Source organism: Dicentrarchus labrax, unplaced genomic scaffold (assembly GCF_905237075.1).
Source record: "Dicentrarchus labrax unplaced genomic scaffold, dlabrax2021, whole genome shotgun sequence".
NCBI classification, from domain to species: domain Eukaryota; kingdom Metazoa; phylum Chordata; class Actinopteri; family Moronidae; genus Dicentrarchus; species Dicentrarchus labrax.
Window position 1 is genome coordinate 33,917,223 of NW_026136721.1, and position 11,455 is coordinate 33,928,677.

The 11,455-nt window shown below is 42.4% G+C and overlaps 1 protein-coding gene across 1 annotated transcript in view; it reads left to right on the forward strand.

Annotated features, from left to right (window-relative positions):
* Positions 1-172: 172 nt before the first annotated feature.
* The window catches only part of man2b1 (mannosidase, alpha, class 2B, member 1), an 11,621-nt gene continuing 338 nt past the window's right edge, over positions 173-11,455 (forward strand). Inside the window, exons 1-23 of the mRNA XM_051383755.1 lie at positions 173-297; positions 580-682; positions 2,335-2,508; positions 2,618-2,811; positions 2,947-3,079; positions 3,229-3,374; positions 3,713-3,912; positions 4,037-4,157; positions 4,348-4,426; positions 4,626-4,735; positions 5,033-5,140; positions 5,467-5,583; positions 5,763-5,945; positions 6,260-6,357; positions 6,473-6,593; positions 6,882-7,000; positions 7,214-7,315; positions 7,884-7,971; positions 8,117-8,197; positions 8,550-8,774; positions 9,607-9,756; positions 9,988-10,090; positions 11,119-11,455. The exon at positions 11,119-11,455 is cut by the window's right edge and continues 338 nt beyond it. Coding sequence (XP_051239715.1) covers positions 187-297; positions 580-682; positions 2,335-2,508; positions 2,618-2,811; positions 2,947-3,079; positions 3,229-3,374; positions 3,713-3,912; positions 4,037-4,157; positions 4,348-4,426; positions 4,626-4,735; positions 5,033-5,140; positions 5,467-5,583; positions 5,763-5,945; positions 6,260-6,357; positions 6,473-6,593; positions 6,882-7,000; positions 7,214-7,315; positions 7,884-7,971; positions 8,117-8,197; positions 8,550-8,774; positions 9,607-9,756; positions 9,988-10,090; positions 11,119-11,222 — 2,970 coding nt within the window. The 5' untranslated portion in view covers positions 173-186 and the 3' untranslated portion in view covers positions 11,223-11,455. The remainder of the gene's footprint in view (positions 298-579; positions 683-2,334; positions 2,509-2,617; positions 2,812-2,946; positions 3,080-3,228; positions 3,375-3,712; positions 3,913-4,036; positions 4,158-4,347; positions 4,427-4,625; positions 4,736-5,032; positions 5,141-5,466; positions 5,584-5,762; positions 5,946-6,259; positions 6,358-6,472; positions 6,594-6,881; positions 7,001-7,213; positions 7,316-7,883; positions 7,972-8,116; positions 8,198-8,549; positions 8,775-9,606; positions 9,757-9,987; positions 10,091-11,118) is intronic.

Sequence of the window (11,455 nt, forward strand, 5' to 3'; positions counted from 1 at the left end):
ATATATTGTCCAAAAATGTATGTTCTGCCATCAACAACATATGGTTTAGGTTGAGTATGCCTGCAGAGTTCTGTCTACGGTGCTGCCTGACAGTCTCAACCGAGGGAACAATACTCCCTGAAGTCTTGTCACGTGTGCCCGCTGCACATAAACAGATGTCATATGATTTTCGGTTTATTTTCCAACATGGCGGTCAGGTCGCAGCGGCTGGCCGTCGCTCTCCTGTTCATCTTCAGCGGGGTTTTAAGCTTTCCTCTCGGCCAGGAAACCAAACCGACTGCAACCTGTGGATACGAGGTCAGCTGTGTTTACGCTTCTGACATCTTATGAGTGTATTTTAACTCTTTAACATCACAACAGCTGGATAAACCTGAAGTTTACTTTCAGTTTCACACATCCGCCTTTCTGCTTTGTCAGTTTGTTTGAGGAACAGAGATTAAAACTGAAAGATTTGTGTCTCCTTTTATATTTTTATATTATTTCTGTGCTGACTCTGTGTGTGTGTGTGTGTGTGTGTGTGTGTGTGTGTGTGTGTGTGTGTGTGTGTGTGTGTGTGTGTGTGTGTGTATATATATATAGTCATGTCATGCCACCAAGCCCAACATGCTGAACGTCCACCTGGTGCCTCACACACATGATGATGTCGGCTGGCTCAAGACTGTTGACCAGTACTTCTATGGAGGTCAGTCTGATACACACACACACACACACACACACACACACACACACACACACACACACAAACAACAGTGATGGAATGTAACTAAGTACATTTACTCAAGTACTGTGTGTTAAGTACAGATTTGGTCTTTTAATTTTACACACCTTCTACCCCACTACATCTCAGAGGCAAATATTCAACGTTTAGTTACTAGTTACTTTTTAGATTACTATTGGTCATGCCCTTCCTGTCCAGTGAAAGCTGAGCTGCAAACTTGTTTTTCTGAGCTCATGAAACATTGTTTTTAGAGATATACCTGGTTCTACAAACATATGACGGTCTCTGTAGAATATGATCCATTTCTGTTAAATAAATTACCCTAAAAGTGTGTAAAGTATTTAAAATTAGCTGAGCGTGACACAACTACAGCTGTAAAATGCAACATACACATCTTATATAATAGTAAAAAAGCTGACAGGGACCATGTTCCTGTACAATGAGTGAGTTTTACCTTTAATACTTTTAAGACAAACACACAATGAATTTCTTTCCCACACATTTTCTTGCCTTCACTCTTTTTTTTGGAGGAAATAAAACCTTTATTTACATCCAGAAAGAACACACTGAGTAACAAGCTCTCTTTTACAGGTGTGCAAAAGAAGGAAAACGTAAACAGTGCTACTTTGTGCAGCAGTGAATGTGTAAATGTAATGATTATATCATTCCTGCATGGACCTTCTTCCTTCATTTTGTTCGTACAGGTATTTTACAATAGCTTTTGTGTGAACAGTTTGTCTCCTCTTTTTGATAAACAGCGTGTTGGAAACGATCACTTCGGCTCCCTCTCTGTGGTTTAATGTCCTGTCATTTGCCTTCCGTCAGGGGTCTTTACTAGCAAACGCTGTGAAAACAGTTTTATAGTTTTAGTGCGATTCCACATTACATGTCTTTTTATAGTGGAAACAGCAGCGTGTTCTGCAGGTGACCGTCATCTGTTCTTGTGTGTGGTTATGTAAGCAGAGATCATCTGCACTGTAGGTGTGTGTGTGTGTGTGGGGGGGTGTAATGGTTTTCAATATGTTACTGCAGTGTAAGCACAGTTTTTTTAATTTTAGGGTTAAAGCTTTTTAAAATATCTAAAAAATAGTTTTGCTGTTGCCATGAAAGCATCTATACAATGAAAGCTCCACACATGTAGGATATATTTTTACTTTTCTGTAGGATTCTTCACTGCAGTGACTGAATCCTCACAGCTTCTTCAAGTTGTGATTCCTACATTAAAAAAATCTCGTCACTTTTGTCCTCAATCTGTTAGGGATGGGAGCTTATCAATTTCTTTTTAATTGATCCCAAACGGGCAGCACGACTATTATCAAGGGTAAATAATTTATACAGTAACATTAGCGCCATGCAGAAAACCTAAATGAAAACGAACATGCTGTACAAATATTCTCTCATTTCAAGGGGTGGGAATCGAGAACCAGTTCCAAGTGAGAACCGGTTCCACAATCAACAGTGGAGCTTTCTACACTGTGTTCACACTCTCTTGCGAAAGAAATGCTGAATAACTGCATCGGCCTGTTTCTTTTTTTTGATTGAGAATCGGACAGATATCAATAAAATCTTATCAATTCTGATCCCTACAATCAGTGTGTGTTTGTGCATCTGTGTAGATCGTAATGACATCCAGCATGCCGGGGTGCAGTACATCCTGGACTCAGTGGTGGATCAGCTACTGAAGAATCCAGACCGGAGGTTCATCTATGTGGAGACGGCGTTCTTTTACCGCTGGTGGAAACAGCAGAGCTCCAGCATGCAGCAGACCGTCAAAAAACTGGTTAACGAGGGTACGTGAATCGACCCTGTACATGTACACCAGAATGGTTACGTGCCTGAGTTAATGGTTACATATCTGACTAAACTCTTCTCCCTGCTTTCCCCTCCCCCTTCCTCCAGGCCGTCTGGAATTTGTGAATGGCGGCTGGTGCATGAGTGACGAGGCCACCACCCACTACAGCGCCGTCATTGACCAGATGACCATGGGCCTGAGGTTCCTCAATGAGACTTTTGGGCCTTGTGGTCGCCCTCGTGTCGCCTGGCACATCGATCCCTTTGGCCACGCCCGCGAACACGCCTCCATGTTTGCACAGGTAGTTTATCTTAAAGGAATATTTAGACATTTTAGGAAGTACACGTCACTGTCTTGCTGAGAGTTGGTTTAGAAGTTGTGGTTTTTACAGGGGGGTACTGTTTCGAGCAACCGTTTCCTGTGTATTTTTTTCCAGATGGGGTATGACGGCTTCTTCTTTGGTCGCCTGGACTACCAGGACCGGGCTCGCAGGAGGAGGGACAAGGAGCAGGAGCTTTTGTGGAGAGCCTCTGACAGCCTCACACCACCCATGGCTGACCTCTTCACTGGTAACACACCTCTGACACATACACAAATAATCCCTCTCTTCTATAATAAAAATAAATATTTTTCCACTGGTATATATATATATTTTTTGTAATTTGATTGAACTGACCCTTTAACCTTTGCCCTCTGCCCCCCCTCTCCTACCCAACAGGGATTCTTCCCAACGGATACAACCCTCCTGAGGGATTTTGCTGGGACCAGTCGTGTGATGACCCACCAATCAGAGATGACCCTGACCTGGAGGACTATAATGTTGATGATGTTGTGAGGCGCTTCCTCGCCATCGCCAATAGTCAGGTTAGACAAACACACACACACACACACACACATACGACCACGCACTCTCCCTAACATAAACACACCATATCTCATAGGGGAATTTCTAAAGGATATGATGACTGATACAGACATAAGTGAATTACAAGCTGCATTAACAGCCTGAAGCCAATAAATACAACAACTGTTAGCAGTCACAAGATGCCAGCATTTCATTTGGCAAGAAATCAGAAAAACTACCTTGAGATTATGACTAAGTGATATGATTTGATGTGCAAAATGCTCACATAACTGCTTTCTCATATTATTTTATTACCTCTTTGTAACCATTACTTCTCCTCATCTCTTTGCTATCTCAGGCTATAGTGTATAAGACCGATCACATTATTATGACCATGGGCTCAGACTTCCAGTATGAGAATGCCAACCTGTGGTACAAGAACCTGGACAAGCTGATCCACTACGTCAACGCCCTGCAGGCGAATGGCAGCAAAGTCAACGTGCTCTATTCTACCCCCTCGTGTTACCTCCAGGAGCTGCACAGAGCAAACCTCACCTGGTAGAATGAACATTATCACTTACTGTTCCTCCAATAATCTCATTATCAGAATTATACCCACAATAGCAGTATGAAGAGCCGCCTTGTGTATTTTTACTGCAACTTCATCCTCTTTTCAACCCAGGGCTTTGAAGATGGATGATTTCTTCCCCTATGCAGACGACGCTCACGATTTCTGGACCGGCTACTTTACCAGCCGACCCGCGCTGAAACGTTACGAGAGGATCAGCAACAGTAACCTGCAGGTAGTTTGAGTTTGAGGCCAAACATCGGATAACATTCTTCACATTCAAAGTTGACAGAGCATGAAGTATAGGCATTAGGCAGTGGATTCATCCTCTGGGTCTGTACTAACTGTCATATTGCTCCATCTAATAGGTGTAAAAATACTTGACTCTGGTGACTACTTTAACTGTAGCTGTGTGTTTTTTACAGACTTGTAACCAGCTGGAGGTACTTAGTGGTCCGGCCTCCAGGAAGGGACCCTTCGGGGAGGGCGACAGCCAGACCATGAGTGAGATTTCTTTTTTATTCTTACCCTAAAACAGCACTGATCATGGCATCTGAATAGAAGGGGGAAGAATCCATTGTGTTTACGTCACATTTATACCGCGCTGAGAAAAGATTGAAGCCAAATGATTAATAACTCAGCACATATATCATAATCCTCAGTGTCACAGTGGTCTTAATATTAGTAAATCTGTCTTTGTCAGAGAAAGCCATGGCGGTGGCTCAGCACCATGACGCAGTGTCGGGCACAGAGAAGCAACACGTAGCAAACGACTACGCCAGGAGGCTAGCTCACGGCTGGCAACGTTGTCAGGTATTTCAAGCTTCACACGGCATTATCTTGCTCAACGTAATCCTGTCAAAATGATGTACTGCTATTTTGAGTTCATTTGCTACTGTACGTTCAGTAGAGTCTTTGTATTTTCTGTACAGGAGTGCAACAGTGTTTTCAGAAACGGTGTAATCCATTCTGAACAAAATGAAACTGGAATGTAACTTTTACCGAGCAAATAATTTAGCTGGAACTACCGGTGATATTATGTACTTTTTATGTCCGTTGTTTTTTTTGTGGATTTGTGGAGAATGTAACGCATGTTGATTTCTCTCTCAGGTTTTGGTCAGTAACAGTCTGGCTGCTCTGAGTGGCTCGTCTGCTGAGCGAATGTACTGTGACAACCTCAACATCAGTGTGTGTCCTCTCACAGAGTCCAGCAAAAAGGTGATACAGACACACACAACACACACTACTAGATGAACTCAGCCATAACATAATCTGATTCAAACTATAAAACCGAGTCTTAAACCAAACCATTGTCCCCCATATACACAACAAAGGCACACACATACATACACACACACTCGTGGAGACCGGATATTAGACATTACTTTCTGGAATCTTCCGAGACGTGTTCACCTTAAATGAAAATGGATATCTAGTGAAAATCTGAACTATATATACACTTATTAAAATGTATATTACTATTTATATATTAATTAGTATTGTTGTTGAACATTGCTCAACCTCACCCCGTCTTTCTCTCTCAGTTTTCAGTCAATGTGTACAACCCTCTCGCTCGCCCAGTGACTTGGCCGGTCAGGCTGCCGGTCAATGGAACAGCATACCTCGTATCAGATGCTAACGGCAAATCTGTGGACTGCCAGGTCAGTGTGTGCGGCAGCATTAAGTTCTGAGGATCCCAGGATCCCATAAAATAATCCACTTTCTACAGGATTCAGATTATACTTTTATTCCTAATCCTTTTGTTTTAAGATCTTAAAGTGTTTTCTGTCTCTTTTCTTTCCACTGGAAATGTGAAGCTCTCTCCGTGTCTGTGTTCCAGGTGGTTCCCGTGTCCGCAGCCACCCGGGAGGTGAGGAGAAACCGGGGCTTTGCTGTCAACGAGCTGGTCTTCCAGGTGCAGGCTCCACCTCTTGGCTTCACCACCTACTCTGTGTCCCTGCTTCAGGACGGGCCCCCGCCTGCCTCCACACAGCACCGCACGCCCACGGCCATCCAGAACAAGGTCTTCACCGCCACACACTTACAATTACACACTTACTCTGTGCTGCACCATGGGAAATAAGTGCATCATGCTTTATAGACAGGGAACCTGTTTAATTTCGTAAATACAAAGCGCACTAAGAGTCATTTCTTTTTAGCTCTGGATGATTTAAAGGATTTTAAAAAACAGACATTTATTGCATTGATGAATTTCTTTTAAAGAACAGCTAAATGAAGGGCTAATCCTGTACACTTTATACACTTGACTTGTACATGTATGTATGTATGTAAGTGTTCTCTCTGAAAACTGAGAACTTGTGTGTCCACCTGCCCCAGTTCCTTCGTGTGACCTTTGACCCCGACACCGGCCTCTTGAGCAGCCTCAGCAACCTGGAGACCAAACAGACCATCAAACTGACACAGAATTTCTACTGGTTAGTGCCTCTGACTGAGTTACACACAAACCCACCTGCAGATGACTGTTTGTGTAACCTGCTGTTTATTACAGGATTTTTTTAAATGTGTGTTTGTGTGTGTTGCATGTACCAGGTACAACGCCAGTGACGGGAACAATTTACAGAGTGACCAGCCTTCAGGGGCCTACATCTTCAGACCCAACTCCTCCACACCCTTCCTCATCAGCAAGACGGCCAAGACGGAGAGCATTCAGGTAGAGAGCGAGCGGCATTGCAGCCGCGTTTACATTCGGCCTTATCACATCCTAATCCTCATTAAAATGTTAGGTTTAATTAAAAAAGGACAATTAAGTTAATTACATTGCTTTATTTTGACATCTGTTTATTCGATGTATTCATGAATAACAGGCTGCTGTGTCCCATCTGTTTGTATCGGATGATGTCAGGCTATTGTGATTTTAAATCCAATAATTACCACCAGTCTGCGTCAGAAAGATTATTATTACTGTATGTTTTATCCATCCCCCGTCCCTTCCCTCCAGACTTCTGGTGTGCAGGAGGTGAGGCAGTGGTTTGCTCCCTGGGTGTCTCAGGTGGTTCGTCTCTATACCGACAGCAAAGCTCTGGAGCTGGAGTGGACAGTCGGGCCAGTGCCCATTGAGTGAGTGTGTGTTTGTCACATACACAGTAAAGTGGTTAGTCTGCGTATACGTTGGCACAAACATTTTATTTTTAGGCTGCATTTTTTTTTTTTTAGGGATTTTGACTATTGTTTTATTTATATATTTGTTTGTTTGTAGTTCTGATAATTTAAGTGCTAAATCGTGGCCAAAATGCCTCGCTTCCTTTCTCACTCTCTCTCTTTATCCATCAGTGATGACCTGGGGAAGGAGGTGATCACTCGTCTAGACACCAGTATTAAAACCTCCCAATATTTCTACACCGATTCCAACGGCAGAGAGATGCTGCAGAGGAAGTAAGCTTGATAGATTATTTTTTTATGTTGAAAGTTACATTTAGCAGATTTTTTTTAAAGCTGCCATATTTTATAAAGAGTTTCCCATGTCTTTTGTGATTATAAAGCAGGTCTAGGTGCTATATAAATACTGTTATCAAAAATCTCAATCCATGGAGAAATTTTCAGAACTGGTGCCTTTAAAGAGCGGTTAGGACTTCCTTAAGGTTGTGATATCATAACTGTAAAGTCACCGCCCTCAGCCATCCCCTCAGCACTGCCCACCCGGATCCACTGTCTGGGTACTATCCGTTACCTGTGGTTGGCCTTGCCGTGCATCACTTGGAAAACAGTCAGAAGAGGCAACACAAAAAGGCCTTATACCTGCTAGAGCTACAGAGTGAAGCATGAGTACGGAGATGTAAAACTATATTGAGATTTTTCTATATATTATTTATATTATGGAAATCAAAACTACAGATAAAAGTTCGAAAGTATGGGACCTTTAAAGCAAACTGTCAGTAAGACTGCTCTAGAATCAGTTCCAGGTTTGGATTTGTGGTGTTGAGTGGTTCGTTTTGTCCTAAAGGACAGATTTCCGGCCTACATGGAACCTTAGGCAGTCAGAGCCCATTGCTGGAAACTACTACCCCATCAACTCTCGCGCTTTCATCAAGGTGTGTGTGACGTTTTTATCATCCTCTTTTTAGAGGAATTAGAATCTTTTAAACATTAGTTCTAGAAATTATCCAAAGTATAATATTTAAAGTTTTTTTTTTTTAGGAAAACAATGAATCGTGTGGTGTGTGTGTTCGTTTTCAGGATGATGTGGACCAGCTGACTGTGGTGACAGATCGCTCTCAAGGAGGAGGCAGCATCCACAACGGCTCTCTGGAGATCATGGTGTGACACACACACACACACACACACACACACACACACACACACACACACACACACACACACACACACACACACACACACACACACACACACACACACACACACACACACACACACAGCTTGTCCTTGTCAGGTAGTTAAACTGGATCAGACCGAACAACCAGACTGACACACACTCACTATAACAGTGTCTCAGAACACACACACACACACAGACAGTCCTTGTCAGGTAGTTAAACTGGATCAGACCGAACAACCAGACTGACACACACTCACTATAACAGTGTCTCAGAACACACACACACACACATAAAGTGTCTCTCCCTCCTTACTCCTCCCTCTTCTCCCTCAGCTCCACCGCCGGCTGTTGTACGATGATGTCCGTGGCGTTGGCGAGCCTCTCAATGAGACCTCTAACATATTCCCAAAGGGGCTGGTGGTCCGAGGCCGCCTCCTGCTCTCCTTAGACCGCCCACCCAGCGCAGCTGATGCACACCGCCCCCTGGCCCAGGAGGTGGTACTGCAGCCGCTGCTGACGTTCACTGATGGAGACCTGCACCCAAACACTCAACTGGAGGTGAGTGAGGAGGGGCCGTATAATAAATACACTTTGTAGCTGCCATGTCAGGTGCCATCTTCGAGGCCATGTGAAGGATTGGCCTTAACGCAAATAATGTCTGAATGTAAAGTAACCACAAATAAATAAAGATCCATGAAAAAAAAAATCTAATCTTAGATCTAATTATTTAATATTAGAGGAAAGAAAGCAAAGAGCTTTTGTCCTGGGAGATTTTTGTTTCAGAGTCACTTAGAACATTTTCAGACTCTATGATAATCCAAAAAAGGCATGGCAGGAAAGCAAATTATATCCAATGACAAACAAATAATAAATAATCATTTTATTTGCAGTTGCTTTAAACAACATTTGAAGACGGTGTTTCTTTGGGTTTTGAGAAGTTATAATGAGAAACCTTTAACATTTTATAGATTAGACAATTAATCAATGTAAATCAAAATAAGATTAATTTATTGATAATGAAAATAATCGTTAGTTGCAGCCCCATACTACTGCGGCCGGTCTGCTGCCTGTTAAGGTCTTTGTGTTTCTAGCTGTCTCCTGTATGTCCATATTTGCATTTTCTGACATCCGTTCCCATTTCACCAGATCTCAGGAGAATAGTCTGAGCTGATGTTAGTTTTAAACTCTAGTTGTGCTGACATGTTTTCAAAGCCAGTAATAATTAGGGACACATAGTGTTAATGGCAGTAATTAGAGAGGAATGATGCCCTGTAATCAAGATCAATCATAAATGTCAAAGCAACAATGTTTTTACCCAGCAGAATGGTGTGACTGGAGCATGTGTTACAGCGAGTCAGTGGTGCTCATCTGTCTGTGTGTCTGTCTGTAGTTCTCTGGGCTGCAGGCTGCGCTGCCCCCTGCTGTGCACCTGCTCACACTGACGCAGTGGGACAAAGACTCAGTGCTGCTGAGACTGGAGCATCAGTTCCAGAGCTGGGAGAGCAAACTGAACTCACAGCCCGTCACCGTCAACCTGCAGGTCAGACACTGAAACACACTGTGAAATTACAGATATGATGAAGACTAAAGCAGAAATGATCACATTATTACTGAGCAGGTTGATTTGTTTTAGTGCTTCTTCGTGTTGTGTGGACATTTTATAGATAGATAATTTACTATCTAAGTAAAATTCAATGTTGTAGTAAAGTAAATATAAGGTATAATAAAATGTATGTAATTGGTAACCCTGTCTTGCTTTCTGGCCATGTAGAAGTTGTTTTCCACTCTGGAGGTTCTGGGCGTGTCTGAACTAAACCTGTCAGCCAATCAGTGGAAAGACGAGATGACACGTTTTCATTGGACACCAATGACAGGTACAGGACACCTAAACCTATTCATTAGGTTTTACTACATTAGCTCTTGACATGATGAAAGCAGATTTGGGCTGGAGGAAAATGTAATGAGGACGAATTCAATTTAAGACCATTTCATTTAGTTTCTATATGGCTGCTTGTGTTTATACAACATTTAACCTTACAGAATCTTTTCAGTGTGGTGTATTTAAAAAAGGATCCTGATGTTTCTTGCATTGAAGAGGAACTTTTGGTAGCACTAGAAGAAAACTAGGTAACTCTGATTGTTATTCTGGGGATCATTCCCTGTAAGTTGTTGAGATATGTCGTAAACATCACCTTAGCTCCTCCCACAAACTGTAAGTTTGAACCCTGACCTTTAACTTCCTGTTTGAGAAGTGTTACAGTGACCAGAAAAGAGCCTGTACTCCGAAATTAGTTGACAATCACCAAAAATGAACCCTGTGCAGCCAAATGTTGGTGAATTAGTCTCATTCTGTCAGCTCTTTGGCAGGAAGCTGCCGCTGGTTAGCTGCCAGACACTGATGGACCACTTGGCTGGTGGTTGAGGTTCCAGTTCAGTTTGAACAGTAGACTGAAGACTGGAGAGTAAATACAGAAATCCACTGACGCTTTTTAATTCTACAAGGGTGGTAATCACTGCTCCATTACAGTCAACTTAACTGTAAAGACTATTTCCCTGCAGGGACTAATCAAGCAGGCAGTGTGATATAATGAGTCATAAATGCATTGTTATGGTTCATAGTTTTAATAGTAAACTGTAAGCTGTTTTAGTGGCTCAACAACTTTTTTTTTTTTAAGCGGAGATGGAATTAATTTATCACTTTACTGTCGCCATAGGCAACTTAACATACATTTGATTGTCTTTAGTGTCTTTGACCCTTTTACTGCTGGTTCATGACTGATGATGTGGGAACTGAAGAACAATTGGTTTTTGAACTCGCTATTAAATATGATGAATGCATAACATATTGGTAGAAATTTAGTCTTTTTTTTTTTTCACCTATTCATATTTTTTACTTTTTCAGAGGAGAGGCCCCTGCTGAAGATGTTCGAGGACCCCTCCATATGGGAGGTGACCTTGAGGCCAATGGAGATCCGAACCTTCCTGCTGAGAGTCAGCCTGAGATAGCCAATCACACGCCTCAGGTTTTTTTTTTTTCTTACAAAAAGTTACAGATGAATTAGCAATGCAGTATCAATCAAATCTCCTGTGGCCTCTCGCTTGTGTTTGATTCCATCAGGCGAGGACAGTTTTACACCAATTACAAAATGTAAGGATTAAAAGGGTTTCTGTTTACAAAGAACGACAGGCTGGTGTTCCACAGGCGAATGCAGGGATAGACAACACTGCCCATGACACAC